Below are 18,540 nucleotides of genomic sequence, written 5' to 3'. Positions count from 1 at the left end.
GGGAGACGCCTGACATGATTAATCTAGGACTTATTGGCAGCTATGGGCTGCCAATAACTCCTTATTACCCCGATTTTCCAACGCACCAGGGCAAATCGGGAAGAGCCGGGTACAGTCCCAGAACTGTCGCATCTAATGTATGCGGCAATTCTGGGCGGCTGGCTGACTGACATTGTTAGGCTGGGGGGCTCCCCATAACGTGGGGCTCCCTATCCTGAGAATACCAGCCTGCAGCCGTATGGCTTTATCTGGCTGGTATTAAAATTGGGGGGGGACCTCACGCCGGATTTTTTAATTATTTATTTATTTATTTTACTGCACAGTATAGACACGCCCACCGGCTGCTGTGATTGGGTGCAGTGACACAGCTGTCACTCAGCGTGTGGGCGTGTCTCACTGCAACCAATCATATTTGCCGGTGGGCGGGGAAAAGCAGGGAATACGAGATTGTTTAATGAGCGGCCGGCTTTTTCAAAAAAGGAAAATCCGCTGGAGCAGAGTGAACGCCGTGCAGCGCCGGTGATCGGGGATCGGTGAGTATGAGAGAGGGGGGGACACTTCAGTCACTCGGGGGATTAGCGGTCACCGGTGAATCCTTCACCGGTGACCGCTAATCAGGACGCTACACAGACAGAGCCGTGGAGTCGCTGTAAAGTCCCCTTTACACACTGAAACTTGCTAGCGATGCATGCTGCACAGCGGGAAACAAAGGACCTAGGAATGGTCCTGAACGATTTGTAGCGATCACAACTTCACAGCAGGGGCCAGGTCGCTGATAGGTTTCACACACTGCAATGTCGCTGGGGAGGTCGCTGTAACGTCACAAAACCGGTGACGTTACAGCGATGTCGTTTGCGATGTTGCAGTGTGTAAACCCAGCTTAAGGGTCTGTTTTTCAGAGTATTCGTGGGAAAAATTTGAGGTTCAAACTTGATTTCTTCCATGTGTTGGCCAGTGAATATACCTTACAATTATTCTGTATGTGATTCAAACACACAGGACTAATTTGTGGAACCTCATTCATTTGCATTGGATGGGGAAGGTCAACAGAATTAATGAGGATTTAGGTAAAGAATCCATAATAAATTCTCATGGAATCTTGCATACCCTAATGCCCTGTGAATATGATCAATTAAAAGGCTAAATCCAATGAAATAATACTATTTTGTATGCCCTATTGGATTGCTGGTCTTCGCCTTTTTCCCCTCTATTCTTCCGACCATGATGTCCTTCTCTAGTGATTGCTCTCTTTGTATGATGTGTCCAAAGTAGGCAAGTCATATCTTGGTGACCCTTGCTTTGAGTGACATGTCTGGCTTGATTTGGCTTGATTTGTTCCAGAATTGATTTGTTTATTCTTCTTGCAATCCACTACAGTCAAATTTTTTTCTAGGTGGATATTAAATCTAATTGTATAAGAATAAAGCATTTACTATTGAGTAATTTGTGGTCCTATTGCCCAGGATAAGGATATGCCATACATATCAGATAGGTAGGGGGCCCAACATCCACCACTAACCTCAATCAGCTGTTGCCAGGTCCTGCGCTGGTACAACTCTGCTAAAACTGAAGTAAACGAGAATGACTACTACTACTACTACTACTACACATTGTACAGGGCTCTGGTGCTCCTTGGGCTATGTGCGCACACTGCGTTTTTTTGACGCTGCGTTTTTGTGCATTTTTGGCCGCTAAAAACGCACAAAAACGCACCTGCGTCGAAAAAACGCTGCAAAAACCGCACGCGTTTTGCCGCGATTTGGTGCGTTTTTTTGCTGCGTTTTGCTGCGTTTTTGCTCACTGCGTCCTTATGTGTTTTTTTATCAGTGAACAAAAAAAAAAGGTCTGATGTCATTTCCTTCTTCAATGTGTTCTTCATTCTCCACTAGTGTATGCAGAAGAGCAGACAGCTGCAGAACTACAAGGCTCAGCATACTCCATCCAATAGTGTATGCAGGAGAGAAGACAGCAGCTGCAGAACTACAAGGCTCAGCATGCTCCATCCAGGACTGTATGCTTGAGGGAGAGTCAGGGGGAGCAGACCTACAAGGCTCAGCATCCTCCAACCAATAGTGTATGCAGGAGAGCAGACAGCAGCTGTCGAACTACAAGGCTCAGCATCCTCCTTCCAGAACTGTATGCAGGATTTCTTTGCCCCCCCCAAACAAAAAAAATGACATGGGCTTCGCCATATTTTTGTATGCTAGCTGGGTACAGCAGGCAGGTACGGGCTGCCCCCAACCCCCAGCTGCCTATTTGTACTCGGCTGGGAACCAAAAATATAGGGAAGCCTTTTTAAATTATTTCATGAATTTCATGAAATAATTTAAAAAAAAAATGACGTGAGCTTCGCCCAATTTTTGAGTCCAGCCGGGTACAACTAGGCAGCTGGGGATTGGATTCCACAGTGCAGGGTGCCCATGCTTTCTGGGTACCCCCGCTGTGAATTGCAGTCCCGCAGCCACCCCAGAAAATGGCGCTTTCATAGAAGCGCCATCTTCTGGCGCTGTATCCAACTCTTCCAGCTGCCCTGAAGCCGGGTGGCTCGCCGGGTAATAATGGGGTTAGGGCTAGCTGTATAGCTGGCCCTAAGCCCGAAATTCATGGTGTCACGCCAATATTAGGCATGGCCACCATGAATTTCTAGTAAAGATAAAAAAAAACACAACACACAGAAAAATATTTTTATTAGAAATAAAACACAACACAATTAGTGACTCCATCTTTAATGAAATAAAAAACCCCCCTCCGCAGTAATCCTGGGTCAAGGGTCCCGCGCCGTCCAATCCGGATCCAATATCATCTGATCGATTTGCTGGAATTCAAAGCAATCAGATGATGTGTCAGTATCAAGTGCCTGAATCCCATCACACATCAGCTGATTGTATAAAAGCCGATTATACAATCAGCTGATGCATCAGTGCAAAAAAAAAATAAAAAAAATAATACTTACTTATGTGCTGATTACCGGCAGCTCCTGCAGCGATGGGGCGGGAGTCTGATCCTGTCCGATCGCTGCAGCAGCTGCCGGTAATCAGGGATGAAGTCTCCTGACGGCAGGATCAGCTGATACCGTCCGGGCGCCCGTGTCACCGCGATACTTACGATCACCTGATGCGTCAGGTGACTGCATCAGGTGATCCATCGCCAGGTCCTGCATCCATCGGAGGTTTCCTGGCCGTCTGCACACAGCCGGAGCGGCGATACCGTGAGAGGAGATGGGAGCGGGCATGGCACCGGGAGTCTGCAGACAGGTGAGTATAACTTTTTTTCTTCTACTGTTAACTTTTGTTTTCGCAGCCGCTTCCACCTCCCGCCCAGACATGGCGCCGCACGGCAGCATACATGCACAGGACGGGAGGTGGAAGCGACGGTGACGGTACCGGGAGGATTCACGCTTCTGTATATACTGACAGAAGGAATCCTCTTCCTGTACACGTCACTTTACTACCCACCTCCTGCGTTTATAGCTGCGTTTCTGGTCTTAGAAACGCACCAAAACGCAGCTATTTGCGTTTCTCATTGCGTCTTTCAACATCCCATTGAACTCAATGGATGAAAAGCGCAGTGAAAATCGCGGGAATAAGGCTATGTGCGCACAGTGCGTTTTTGCGGCGTTTTTGCGCGGTTTTGGGGTGCGTTTTTGGCCTCAAAACTGCAGGACTTTGCTTCCCCAGCAAAGTCTATGAGTTTTCATTTTTGCTGTCCGCACACATCTGTTTTTTTTACCTGCGTTTTTGAGTTAAAAAAAAAAATGGACATGTCAGTTCTTTCCTGCGTTTTTCTGCGTTTTCCACCCATGCAATGCATTGGAAAAACGCAGCAAAACGCAGAGATCAAAAACGCAGCAAAACGCAGCCAAAAACGCACCAAATCGCGGCAAAAATGCATGCGTTTTTTGATGCGTTTTTTTCGACGCAGGTGCGTTTTTGTGCGTTTTTAGCGGCCAAAAACGCACAAAAACGCAGCGTCAAAAAGACGCAGTGTGCGAACCTAGCCTTATTGACATGCTGCGTTTTTGTGGCACCACAAAAACGCAGCTGAAAAAAAACAGATGTGTGCGGACAGCAAAAATGAAAACTCATAGACTTTGCTGGGGAAGCAAAGTCCTGCAGTTTTGAGGCCAAAAACGCACCCAAAAAACGCGCAAAAACTCCGCGAAAAACGCACTGTGCGCACATAGCCTTACACTGTATACTTCCAATGGCTGAAGGACCTACTAAGAGCTGTTTGGTGGGGGTGTCAGGATTCAGACCTCACTAATCTAATACTGATTACCTACTCCTGAATAACCCCTTCAAGAGTATATCTTTGGGTGTAAGGGCAATAAATTCTAACCACCTTAAAGGGAACCTACCAAGCTGCCACTACAGTGTCCTATATGGTGACTACTTTGTTTTAATAAGGTCTGTTATTTTGCACATAGTCTTTGGTATCTTTTAATAATGATAATTTCTGCTCAAGATATGCACATGAATCAGGAATAGGTGTCGCTTACCCCACATTATTTCTGCCTCAAATTCTCTAATAACACCTCCCTGGTTTGATTGACATCCTCCCTACAATCATCGTAACGGTAGGTTAGTTGGAAATCTCATGCATGTGTGCGATGTGCTGGCGTCCTACCATGTAGGTGACTATATGTGTAAAGTCTGCCTGGGACCAGGCTGTCACGGACAAACTAAAGGCTAGCCGCCCACTCAGCAGGATCCCAAGAAGCCTGAAACCCTCTAACCCCTGTAAAGAGATTTTGAATTACACAAGGTCCAGGAGATCGCTGCCTATGGAAGGCTGTAATCCATGAAAGAGTGGTCGTTGGGCAGGGTCCAAACCAGGAGGTACAGAAAGGGACAAAATCAGCAGGTGAGAGGGTGGTCAGGAATTCTGGCTAAAGTCAAACTGGAGATGTCAGCAAAGTACAGAACACGGCAGGCAGGAAAGTAGTCAGTGTACGGACAGAGGTCAGACACGGTGATCAGAAGTTCAGGAGCAGGGTGTGAACCAGAGATAATCAGAAGTACAAAACTATATCTGGCAGGGACCAGCAGACAGGAAGGGGAATTAGAGGGGTGTGGTGTCTTCCCATTGGCTGTAGCTGAAAGGTGGTAACTTCAGCTGGAAGACACACGCCACCACAATCAGCCAGTGGTACTGCAGGTCCCAGGGAAATCTAGCTAAGTGGATGGGCAGAGCCTGCGCCCACCAGAGCCACTTCCTTTATCATCAGCACTGCCCACGGCAGGAATATGGCGGTGCCTGGTGACTGAATCAGAAGTCGCAGGAGCGGACTTCAGTGGGGACGTGACAATATGGATGATGTCTGTCATGCGCAGATAAGCAATGTAAGGGTATGTGCGCACGTTGCGTTGTGTCCCTGCAGAAATTTCTGCAGCGATTTGACAGTACATGTGCGTGTCAAATCGCTGCAGAAACACTGCATAATGAATGCAGTGAAAAAGCCGATTTCATGCGCTCTGGATGCAGCCCCCACCATAGACAAAGCGGGACCTGCATCCAAAGCGCAAGGAATAAGTGACATGTTGCTTTATCGAACGCAGCATTTTGGCAGTATGCAAAATGCTGCGTTCTAAAACGCAATGTGTGCATGGATTATGCACAATCTTCATAGATTATGCTGGGGACGCAGGACGCATGCAGTTACGCTGAAGTGCAATACGCAGCGTAACTACACGCAAATACGCAACGTGGGTACATAGCCTTAGACTTGCCTAATTAGGGTATGCTGGACTGCAGAATGAAGGCTCATTTTTAAAAGACAGCAAGTGTGGCACAAAAGGAGGTTTGATTTAGATATAGCAATTGCCATATATGTAACAGTTATGGCAATTTTGTATAGTCAGGGTACCCGCCAATTTTCCATTAAAGATTATTCCATATTAATTCCATATTTAGTTAGAAAAAAACATTAAAAGTAAGCTGTCAGCAGAAAATGACCCATTGCTAAAGTCAGGACATGTTACGTGTATTTTGTTCTTAATTTGGCTATGCTTTTTCTCTACATCACAATCTTTGTTGAAAAAATAGTAATCTTGCAATTTTCACAAAAGACACTGAGGCTTTTTAAGACTTCTAATTCCTGTCCTTTCAGGAAGAGTTTACAGCAAGGCTCCATTATGAGAGGCAGGATTACAATAACAAGTAACACCTCTATACACAACTGATAACAAGGGATCCATCAATCACATTAGGTGATGTTAGAGCTGAGCCTGCACCCGCTCCACTCACAATCACCTTTAATCCGGCTCATTAGATGTTTCAATACAAAACAAAGTGTTGTGGTATAACCACTTTGGCTATGTACATGTGTTGTTTCCTAAAACCACAAGCATTTAAAGTCTTAAAAAGCATCAGTGGCCAGTGGGAAATTTGCAACATTTCTATTTTTTAATTTTTGTACAGACTTTAAAAATAACTTTGCCAGAAATATAAAAAATACATTTAACACAATGCTTGATTCAAACAATAGTCTTTTTTTTCTCATCATGGCTTCTTTCTAAGCTCAGACTGGCCACTGTGGTCACATTATTTGGAACTATCATTGACAAGACGTTACCATGCCAAAAAATTGTAGACTGATGAGGCTAGTATTGTGATATCAGAGCAAAATTTAAAGTTTTTCATTGGAGGGGTGGAGGAGACTAAAGAAGATTTATGTTTGTTTGGAAACGACTTCAAAGAAGATTCCACAATTTGAGCCTCCACTAGGCAACCGTAGCCTAATGATAAGCTCTTCTGGGTTTTACCTTGTGCATACAATATATGTTTTTTAACTATTCATGAAAATCGAGGCAGGTCTATGGTTAATGTGTCCTTAAAGCATCCACAGAGACTGCCATCCATCACACGCCATGAAAGGAGTAGCTCTGTAATGTATAAATGGCATTGTTCGCTAGTTCCAAGATGAAATATGATACAATGAAAATGAAAGGGAATCTTAAGGTCGGACCCCTAAGGTTTTTCCTTTTAGAGGACAGGAAACGGGGCTTGAAAATTATTATATTCAAATCATAACCAGGTGAGTATTCCTCAGAAATGAAAAGGTTAAATAACGAGAAGCTCAGCAGCACATGATATTTCCGAGCTCCTGTTAACAACTGCATTCACATGCTGGAGGAACAACAGATCTCTTGGAAGGAGTCATAATTGAAAACAGAAACAATTGCTTATTATGTAGAAAGCATCTAATGGTAATTATATATTATTATTTTGAGAAATGTTACTGCAATGCTATATGCTAAGATGCCAGGAGCCCACAGCCAGGATGGCAAGATCAGTATCTCTGCAAGTAACAAGTTCTTAGGGTACCTTCACACTTAGCGATGCAGCAGCGATCCGACCAGCGATCTGACCTGGTCAGGATCGCTGCTGCATCGCTACATGGTCGCTGGTGAGCTGTCAAACAGGCAGATCTCACCAGCGACCAGTGAACAGCCCCCAGCCAGCAGCGACGTGCAAGCGACGCTGCGCTTGCACGGAGCCGCCGTCTGGAAGCTGCGGAGACTGGTAACTAAGGTAATCATCGGGTATGGTTACCCGATGTTTACATTAGTTACCAGTGTGAGCAGGGAGCAGGGAGCCGCGCACACTGAGCGCTGGCTCCTTGCTCTCCTAGCTACAGTACACATCGGGTTAATTAACCCGATGTGTAATGCAGCTACATGTGCAGAGAGCAGGGAGCCGCGCACACTGCTTAGCGCTGGCTCCTTGCTCTCCTAGCTGCTGTACACATCGGGTTAATTAACCCGATGTGTACAGCAGCTACATGTGCAGAGAGCCGGAGCCGGCACTGGCAGCGTGAGAGCTGCAGAGGCTGGTAACTAAGGTAAATATCGGGTAACCACCTTGGTTACCCGATGTTTATCTTGGATACAGCTTACCTCAGCTGTCAGACGCCGGCTCCTGCTCCCTGCTCGCTTCATTTGTCGCTCTCTTGCTGTCACACACAGCGATCTGTGTGTCACAGCAGGAGAGCGGCTTTGAAGAAAACGAACCAGGGCTGTGTGTAACGAGCAGCGATCTCGCAGCAGGGGCCAGATCGCTGCTCATTGTCACACACAGCGAGATCGCTAATGAGGTCACTGCTGCGTCACAAAAAGCGTGACTCAGCAGCGATCTCGGCAGCGAGCTCGCTGTGTGTGAAGCACCCCTTACTCAAACAACTAATAAAGAAAGTAGACAGCATCCAAGGAAGACAATAATTCTCTCCACAATTACTCACACTGTTTATCCTAAGTGCCATGTTATAGTCTCCAAACCTGTCATCTGTATATGTACAATATAATGTAAAGCCATTGGACCAAAGGCAAAATGGTTTCATTTATAGAATAAAACATCTACTAGAACAATACACAAAGCCATGTATATAGATCTTGCATCTCAGCACTCAGAGATAGTTTTTACAGTGTGCTTGTCATTTCAGGTCCCTTTTCAGAGTAAACTGTCGTATACAATCATGGCCAAAAGTGTTGGCTCTCTTAAAATTGTTCCAGAAAATTAAGTATTTGTCCCAGCAAATTTATTGCAACTACACATGTTTTGCCATACACATGTTTATTTATTTTGTGTCTGTTGGAACAACACAACCCCCCCCCATCAACCCATCAACAAGCTTCTTACACCTCTGACCTGCAATTTTGGACTCTTCCTTTGCAAACTGCTCCAGGTCTCTCATATTTGAAGGCGTCTTCTCCCAACAGCAATTTTAAGATCCCTGCACAGATGTTCAGTGGGGTTTAGGTGCAGACTCATTACTGCTTCCTCAGAACTCTCCAGCACTTTATTTCCATTCATATCTGGGGGCTTCTTAAAATATGTTTGAAGTCAATCTCCTGCTGGAAGACACATGACCTAAGACACAAACCCAGCTTTCTGACACTGTGCACTACATTTTGATCCTTTGGTAAATCTTCAGATTTCATGGTGCCTTGCACACAGTCAAGGCACCCAGTGTCAGCGGCAGCAAAACAACCCCAAAACATCTTTTGAACTGCCACGATATTTGATTGTAGGTGCTGTGTTCTTTTCTTTGGCTTCATTCCATTTTCGGTTAACAGTAAAATGATGTGCTTTACTAAAAGCTCTATCTTTGTCTCATCTGTCCACAAGACGCTTTCCCACAAGTATTTTTCCTTACTCATGTACATTTAGGCAAACTGCAGTCTGGTTTCTTTATGTCCCTGTGTCAGAAGTGGGGTCCTCCTGGGTCTCCTGCCATAGTGTTTCATTTAATTCAAATTAAAGTTCGAATTTCTTTGGAGCTGCTTATTCACCATCCGGACTATCCTACCTTGCAACCTTTCTTCAATTTTTCTCTGCTGCCCACGTCCAGGGAGATTAGCTACAGTGCCATGGGTTGTAAACTTCTTGATTATGTTGCGCGCCATGGACAAAGGAACATTAAGATCTCTGGAGATGGACTAGTAAACCTTGAGATTGTTGATATATTTCAACAATTTTGATTCTCAAGTCCTCAGACAGTTCTCTTCTCCTCTTTCTGTTCTCTATGCTTAGTGTGGCAAACAAAGACACACAATGCAAGGATTGAATTAACCTTTCCCCTTTTTGATATGACTTCAGGTGTGACTTTCATATTGCCCACACCTGTTACTTACCAAAAGTCAGTTGGAATGAGGAAATGTGCCAACAATTTTATCCGGCCCATTTTGGAGTTTTTGTATGAAAGTACACCCAATTTGTCATTTTTTTTCCTCTGATTTTTTTGGTTGTTCCATTACACAAAGGGAATAAACATGTACATGACAAAATGTGTAATTGTAACAATGTTCTGGGAGAAATACTTCATTTTCTGGAACAATTTCAAGGTTGCCACAGATTTCTATAATCGCTTTAAGGGGTACTTTGCACACTACGACATTGCAGGTGTGATGTCTGTGGGGTCATGTCGAAAGTGACGCACTTCCTGCTTCGCTCTCGACATCGCAGTGTGTAAATCCTAGATGATACGATTAACGAGCGCAAAAGCGTCGTAATCATCAGTGTAGCGGCGGCGAATTCCATAATTACGCTGACGCGACGGTCCGATGTTGTTCCTCACTCCAGCGGCAGCACACATCGCTGTGTCTGAAGCTGCAGGAGCGAGGAACATCTCCTACCTGCGTCACCGCGGCTCCCGTCGGCTATGCGGAAGGAAGAGGTGGGCTCCTATTGGCCGCCTGCCGTGTGATGTCGCAGTGACGCCACACGACCCGCCCCCTTAAGGAGGCGGTTCGCCGGCCAGAGCAACGTCGCTTGGCAGGTGAGTGTATGTGAAGCAGCCGTAGTGATAATATTCGCTACGGCAGCTATCACAAGATATCGCACCTGCGACGGGGGCGGGGACTATCGCGCTCGGCATCGCAGCATCGGCTTGCGATGTCGTAGTGTGCAAAGCACCCCTTAGACTCAATTTATGTAGTTGTTGAAATGACAGTGATCTATTGACCGCTGACCGAATATCCAAACTGACTTGTATTTCAGACCTAGTCAACATCTGTTACATGGAGGATATACATGGTGTTTAAAAAACGCAGAAAAATTGGGCTTTCAAGATAATAAACTTGGTGTAATGTATGTTTTCAGCTACTGTTTTTATGTGTTCTAGTGTTGTCCTCTGCTGCCAAAGCTTCCCATGCAAGGTTTGAGTATAGAAACCCTGGCAGCCTTTCGTTTCATAATGCAGAGGCATATCTAGGGGGGGACAGGCGGGGCATTTGCCCTGGGCGCAGCTGTCTAGGGGGCGCTGTTGAGCAGCCTGATGCGGCGGTCTTTGTCTCCTCAGCGGCTGTGTGTTGCCGCCCCAGTACTGGCTGCACGCTATTCTGAATCCCGGCTGTCACGCTGACAGCCGAGACTCAGGGAAACTGCAGAGCGCGGCTCCCACTGCTCAATTGTCCTTGCATCTATCAGACGCGAGGACAATTGCGGTGCCCGCCGGTCCTGACTTCCGGGTCAGAGAGATGTCTGTAATGTGATCAGGTCAGCTGATGACACTGCTGACCCGGAAGTCAGGGCCGCAGTGCAGAGGTGGCAGAGAGCGTCGGTGATAAGTGCTCCAGTGGAGCTGAAGACATCACCAAAGAGAAACATTATGGGGTGAGGGGGCGAGGTATCTATGGACATAGAATGGGGAGACAGAGGGTGGAGAGAGGGAACAATCTGTGGAAACACCATGGGGACAGAGGGTGGGGAGGGGACAGTATCTGTAAACACGGTATGGAGGAGAGAGGATGGGGAGAAGGAACTATCGGTGAGCACACTATGGGGGGACAGGGGGGAGGGGACAGTATCTATAGACACAGCAGGGGGGAGAGAAGGTGGGGGAGGGAACTCTGTGTGAACACACTATGAGGGGGACAGAGGGTGGGTAGGGGGCAGTATCTATAGACAGCATGGAGGAGTGAGGGTGGGGAGAGGAAACTACCTGTGAACACACTATGGGGGGGACAGAGTGGGGAGGGGGCAGTATCTATAGACACAGCATGGGGGAGAGAGAATGGGGGAGGGAACTATCTGTGGACACAGTATGGTGGGAACAGGGGAATGGGAAGTATCTTTAGACAGTATGGGGAGAGAGAGGATGAGGGGTGATGTATACAGACATAGTATAGGGTGATGTATACAGACATAGTATAGGGAGAGACGGTGATGGCTGATGTATACAGAGATAGTATAGAGAGCAGGTGAGGGGTGATGTATACAGACATAGTATAGGGAGAGTGTGAGGGGTAATGTATACAGACATAGTATAGGGAGTGAGGGTTAGGCGTGATGTATGGGGGGAGAGAAAGTGAGAGGTGATGTATACAGACATAGTATAGGGAGCAAGGGTGAGGGGGGGATGTATACAGACATTGTATGTGGAGTGATTGGGGGAATGTAGAGCAAACGGGAAAGAAATTTTGAGGACACAGAATAAAGAGCGACATGGTATGGGGAGTGAGGGGGAAAAGTATATGGACACAAAGGAGGTAGTGAGGAAGACAGTAAGGGATGAGAAAAATGTAAGGGGGCACAGAATAGAGACTGGGTAGTGGCGGGTGGGGCGGTATGGAGATGGACTAGCTTGTGGGTACAGTATGAGGCCATAGTAAGGATGGGTGTGTGATGAGAGGGCACAGTATGAAGACTGGGCAGTATAGGGGGACACAGTGTAAAGGACAGTGTGAAGAGTGGGCTCAGTATAGAAAGGAGAGGGCAGTGTGTGGGGCATGTACCATAAGAGGGGTCATATTTCGTGCAGAAAACAGTGAGGGGCCATTATTTATTCTGGGGCACAGCGTAGAGCAGATATTTTTAAATAGGAGTATTCTAATCATTCTGCTATTTTTAGGAGCATCGTGCGGGATGTGCTGCAGAAGACCGGAGAAGATGGAAATTTGCAGAGATGAAATATGAATATGAAAAGTCATCATGGCGTCAGGACAAGATGAAGAATAGAAAGAAATGACTAGAGACAACATCATCTATAAGGTACCTAAATGTAAATGTTTATTGTTTATTTGTGATACTGACTATGTCTCATTATTAGGCCTTGGTCCCACTTGTGCGTTGCTTCTGATGTGAGAGCAATGGGACCCCCACTGATCAGCTGTTCTTGGTTCAGGTGGCCGGAAATGCTTATTTCTGAATCTGCTCCATCCTCTGATTGTGTCCGCGGCTGGGTACTGCACATCCGCCTCACTGATTTTAATAGGAGGCTGCTGCCACTATCAGATGGTGCAGGTCCAGAACTGAGCACTTACGACCACCTGCTACCACCGGCATGGCACCAAGAACAGGCGATTGGCTGGGATGCCAGGTGCTGGATCCCGACCAATCAGACATTGGTGACCTATCCCAAGGAAAGGCCATCAATGTGAAAGTAGTGGACAATCTCTTTAATAAAGTCTTGTGCCATCTGACAAGTTATGGGTTACTATGTTTTTATTTATGTTGTTAGGAGCATTAAAGGGGTTGTCCAAGTTTGTGATGAGCCTGCAGTCACTCTGTGTGTCACTCTATGTGACTGTAGACTTCTGAATTCTCACAGTGCGCACACTGCACGCTGTCAGGATTCTTTGGTGCCGGCGGTGATAGTGGGAGGTTACGAAGCTGCAAGTATGCGATTTACATAGGTGTGATCACGTGCTGAACAGACATGCATGGCCTCGCACAATGAAAATGAATTGACTAAAGGGTACTTTACAAGCTGCGATATCGGTAGCAATATCGCTAGCGAGCATACCCGCCCCCGTCGGCTGTGTGACTCGGGCAAATTGCTGCCCGTGGCGCACAAATCGCTAACACCCGTCACACAGACTTACCTTCCCTGCGACGTCGATCTGGCTGGCGATCCACATCCTTTCTAAGGGGTCACAGCGACGTCACACAGCAGCCGTCTAATAGCAGAGGAGGGGCGGAGATGAGCGGCCGGAACATGCCGCCCACCTCCTTCCTTCCTCATTGCCGGTGGACGCAGGTAAGGAGATGTTCGTCGTTCCTGCGGTGTCACACATAGCGATGTGTGCTGCCGCAGGAACGACGAACAACATCGTACCTGCAGCAGCAACGATATTAAGGAAATGAATGACGTGTCAACGAGCAACGATTTTTCACGTTTTTGCGCTCGTTGATTGTTGCTCATTGGTGTCACACGTGCGATGTCGCTAACGATGCCGGATGTGCGTCACTAACAACGTGACCCCGACGATATATCATTAGCGATGTCGCAGTGTGTAAAGCACCCTTAAGGCTGGACATGTCAAATCAGACTGTGGCCAGAAGTATACAAATCTCATACTTGTGCTCACATGATCATCCACTTTTGTCACTGGTACCGGAGAATCCTAAAAGTGTGCAGAGCATGCGTTGTAAGAATTCAGAAGCCTGAAGTCACAAATAGAGTCACTGCAGACTTTCATCTTAAACCTGGACAACCACTTTAATTATAAAATTAAATAGTGTAGTATCCTCAGTTCTAACAGCATGTAATATACTCAGTGTCTGGATTCAGCTCTGCTTGCTGGGTCCAGCAGTCACCAAATGGCTGCTCTACTCATATGTGATTTTCATACTTGCATGTGACAATTAGCTTTTCTTCCTACGTTTCTCATTGAACATTGAGAGAATTAAGAGAAGCTCATCATCTCGTGATTGTAAGTGTGCAAATCACATATGAGTGATTGGTCACATGATGACCACCCAAACTGCTTAGGTGGGCGCCAAACTGAATTCTTGCCCCGGGTGCTGGAAAGCCTAGATACACCTCTGCATAATGACATCTTTAAAGCTACTGACAGATGAATTCTCAATATAAATGTATTTCCACCATTATGGATATTGTGAATTTCTAGAAATCTAGAGACTTCTGCTCAGTGTTTTTTCTCCTGCTCCATTCTCTGTGTTGCCATCTCTCAGTATGTGGAATGTAAACAGAGCTGTCACAGCTAACAAGTCAGCAGGCCGTCTATAATCCTGAAATATAGGACTCTCTTGGAACGACTTGTGTTGTTTTTCTTGTGATCACTTTACTGAATACACTTTAGTCAGCTGTGCATAGAAAAGCAAAGCAAATTGATTTTATGTACTGTACATTTTGCTCACATAGGTCTACGACACACATCTTTTCTTGATATGTTATGACATAGTATGTGTTATTCTTAAAGGTGGAGTAAAGTGGAAATCTTCATAGAGAATTTCCAAAGAATCGCTGTTACAACATTGGCAATATGAAATATAAAACATTACATTTTCCCCTTCTCATTGAAAAGTCAGAAAAATAAATCAAAAGAATCCCAGGAAGTGTAATAAAATAATGACCCTTGGAAAAGGAGGACTGGATCTAAATCTTTGTGACTGCTGTAGAGCTATTAGATCTATAATACAGATAAATATCTTAATAAAAGAGAAAGAATTTATACACATACCTTGTAAAATCTCCCTTGGCCTCCTGAAATAGAACACAGAAAATAAATAACGTTAATGAGTCATGACAAGTAAAATCTAAGATGGCATGATTGTATCACAAGAGAAATTTAGGTTTGGTAGGTCCGGGTCCCACCTTTGGGACGCACATTTATATCCAGAACATAGGATCCGTTGATACCCCATTCTGGCATTCATTGCTTTGGGAGTTGGCAATAGTTTTTGGTCGGCTGTACTTGGATCTCTAATAGGAATGAATGGAGAGAGCATACACATGCCCCACCACTTCTCCATTCACTGATGGTTTGATGACAGGCAAAATGAGAGATTGGGGGATCCCAAACGTGGGACCCACATAAATCTTACCAATATGCTATGAATGTCTGTAATGAAAACCATTTTAACTGTTTCGTTTGATAAACTAGAAACACAATTTCTGGTGCTTTGTTTTGTACAAGCATTTGGGTAGAAAGATATTCAAACTCAGTCTCAGGTACCAATGAAGAGGGGACATGGGCACCATATTGGACTATGCTATGCTTCGCAGAGTTTCTTCATTTTACAAATAGAAGTAAAAAAGAAAGAGGGGACTGGCCAGAGGGAAATGTCATCCATCTTCCTCAGAAAGAATGGAGAAGACAACAAGCCCTAGGCTCTCCTGTTCTGAGATGGTGGGGTGTGATTTAATATATCAGCACCAGCGGCACTCCAATTTTGCTTTAGGGCTCTTTCCTATCTATGTATACTTAACATAAAGAAAACCATGTAAAAATTGGATAATGTTGATTTTTGATGTCCAAAAACCTAATTTCCAAAAAGAGTATGGAGACGGCTGAAAATCAAAGGAAAACAGAGAGAATATTAGAATATTGGAGGTTTGAATGGCACAAACTTACTTGGGAAGCAGGTGAGTATGAGTTTTAAAGAAGATGTGTAAAGTAAATTTACATTTAATTAGACAAAAACACAAACTATAGCAAACACTAGATCAGGGGTCTCAAACAAGTGGAGCTACGACCCATGAGGCTACTTTATGCGACCTGCAGACACCGTAGACTCCTTGACTATCTTGGCCCGGTCTAGGGCGATGTCAAAGTCAGCACTTTATTTCAGTTGAATGTGTGTCGTTGAACGCACATTCAAAAATCAATAAGTATAGGGATTGTTCATGAACCAAAACAAATAATAACCCTTAAAATCATCAATTTATTTAATCTTGCTTAAAAACATCCAAAATACACACAAATATATATACAATAGACTAAAGTGCACAGGTAAAGAAGGGAGGAGGGTTATAGATCACACCCTACAGGTTAACCTCCCTCCTGTCCACTACCTCATACGAAAGTCGGCACCCTATAATGAACGATATGGCGCCCCCACTCTCCGATGGCTATCCCTAAACTGCCCTACCTCGCCTTAGCAACAGATATGAAAGGTGTTCACATCTAAAGATAAGGTGCAAAAAAAGTACTCAAAATAATAATAATTTCAGCAGATAGCCAGTGAGGTTTTTGTCAATAATGAGGTCGTATCAATGCCCCAGTTCAGCCTCACACCAGTCAGCAGTGAAGTTGGGAACAGCTGGATCTTTGTGCAGGAATGGGAGCAGGGTTATACATGTACATACCCTTGTCCTTGAACGTACACTCAATTGAAATACAATGATGCTATATGCCGCGCTAGCATGCTGTCGTCAGTTGCTGGACTCTAAATTGGTTGACGGCTGACCTGGACTGGGCTGCAATCACCAAGGGGTCTATGGGCTGCATGTGCAGAAAAGAAGACACTGAGGGAACATAGGACAGGCGAAAAAAATATTTTTTTATGCGTATGTGAAGAATAGCATAATAGGGGACATTACTACAGGATGGGGATCATGATTGGGTACTACTACATTATGGGCACATTACTACAAGTGGAACAGGATGGGGCATTACTACAAAATGAGGACCAAGATGGAGCATTGCTACACTATGGGGTCAAGAATGAGAAAATTATTACAGGAAGGGGAAAAGGAAGGGCACATTACTACAGGATCAGGACAAGGATGGGAGACATAACTAAAAGGGGACAAGGATTATTATTATTATTATTATTTATTATTATAGCGCCATTTATTCCATGGCGCTTTACAAGTGAGAGAGGGTATATGTACAACAATCATTAACAGTACAAGACAGACTGGTATAGGAGGAGAGAGGACCCTGCCCGCGAGGGCTCACAGTCTACAGGGAATGGGTGATGGTACAATAGGTGAGGACAGAGCTGGTTGCACAGTGGTCTACTGGACTGAGGGCTATTGTAGGTTGTAGGCTTGTTGGAAGAGGTGGGTCTTGAGGTTCCTCTTGAAGCTTTCCACGGTAGTGGAGAGTCTGATGTGCTGAGGTAGAGCGTTCCAGAGTATGGGGGATGCACGAGAGAAATCTTGTACGCGATTGTGGGAAGAGGAGATAAGAGAGGAGCAGAGAAGGAGATCTTGTGAGGATCTGAGGTTGCGTGCAGGTAGGTACCGGGAGACTAGGTCACAGATGTAGGGAGGAGACAGGTTGTGCATGGCTTTGTATGTCATGGTTAATGTTTTGAACTGGAGTCGTTGGGCGATGGGAAGCCAGTGAAGGGATTGGCAGAGTGGCGAGGCTGGGGAGTAGCGAGGGGAGAGGTGAATTAAGCGGGCCGCAGAGTTTAGGATAGATTGGAGGGGTGCAAGAGTGTTGGAAGGGAGGCCAGAGAGCAGGAGGTTGCAGTGATGCAAGGATGAAGATATTATTACAAGAAGGGGACCAGGATGGGGCATTACTACAAGATGTGGACCAGGATGGGGACATTACAAGAAGGGGGCCAGGATGGGCACATTACAACAAGAAGGGAACACAGATGAGCACAATACTACAAGATGAGGACAAGTATGGGAGACATTACTACAAGGGGACCAGGATGGGCATATTACTACAAGAGGAACAGGATGGGTACATTACTACATGATGGGGACAAAGATGAGCACATTACTGCAAGATGGGAAGCAGGGTGAGGACATTACTACAAGATGGAGACATTACTACTAGAAGGGGACAAAGATGAGCACATTACTACAAGAAGAGGACTAGGGCGGAAAACATTACTACAAGACAGGGACCAGAATGGGGGACATAACTACAAGATGGGAACCAGGATGGGGACATTAATACGAAATATCAGCCAGAATTACTGTAAGGTGATAACTGTAAGAAAATATTACTGTATGTGGGCAAGTGGGGAAAAAATGTAAAAAATTCAAAATAAAGCATGAAAAAATATTTTACTACTAAAAATACTGTTTTGATATAAACTAAAGTAAACAAAAAAGTGCATGTTATCACATCTGTAACGACATAAGCTATAATACTGTACTATGACGCATACAATGCATGCCATTTAAAGAAATGAAATAAACATTGAAAAAATGTAAAAAATATGATCAAAAGCTGTATAGAAAGAAATGTGACCCCCCCCCCCACAATTTCAAAATTTTTCTATGTGCAGCACTTATACCCAATGGTGTTTGAGACCCCAGCGCTAGATCATTAAGTGAAGTGAACATTATTTTGTAGTATATTTTCCAAATCTATATCAAGAAGA

At 45.1% G+C, this 18,540-nt stretch overlaps 1 protein-coding gene across 8 annotated transcripts in view; it reads right to left on the bottom strand.

Moving 5' to 3' along the window:
- The window catches only part of FRMD4A (FERM domain containing 4A), a 720,232-nt gene that overhangs the window by 142,862 nt on the left and 558,830 nt on the right, over positions 1-18,540 (bottom strand). For all 8 annotated transcript variants that reach the window (XM_075345253.1, XM_075345255.1, XM_075345254.1 and 5 more), the window contains one exon: positions 14,925-14,947. In XM_075345253.1, the coding sequence (XP_075201368.1) occupies positions 14,925-14,947 (23 nt within the window). The remainder of the gene's footprint in view (positions 1-14,924; positions 14,948-18,540) is intronic.

This window comes from Anomaloglossus baeobatrachus, chromosome 4 (genome assembly GCF_048569485.1).
Source record: "Anomaloglossus baeobatrachus isolate aAnoBae1 chromosome 4, aAnoBae1.hap1, whole genome shotgun sequence".
In the NCBI taxonomy this organism is placed as follows: domain Eukaryota; kingdom Metazoa; phylum Chordata; class Amphibia; order Anura; family Aromobatidae; genus Anomaloglossus; species Anomaloglossus baeobatrachus.
The sequence above is the reverse complement of the archived record's forward strand: the minus strand, read 5'-3'. Positions and strand labels throughout refer to the sequence as shown.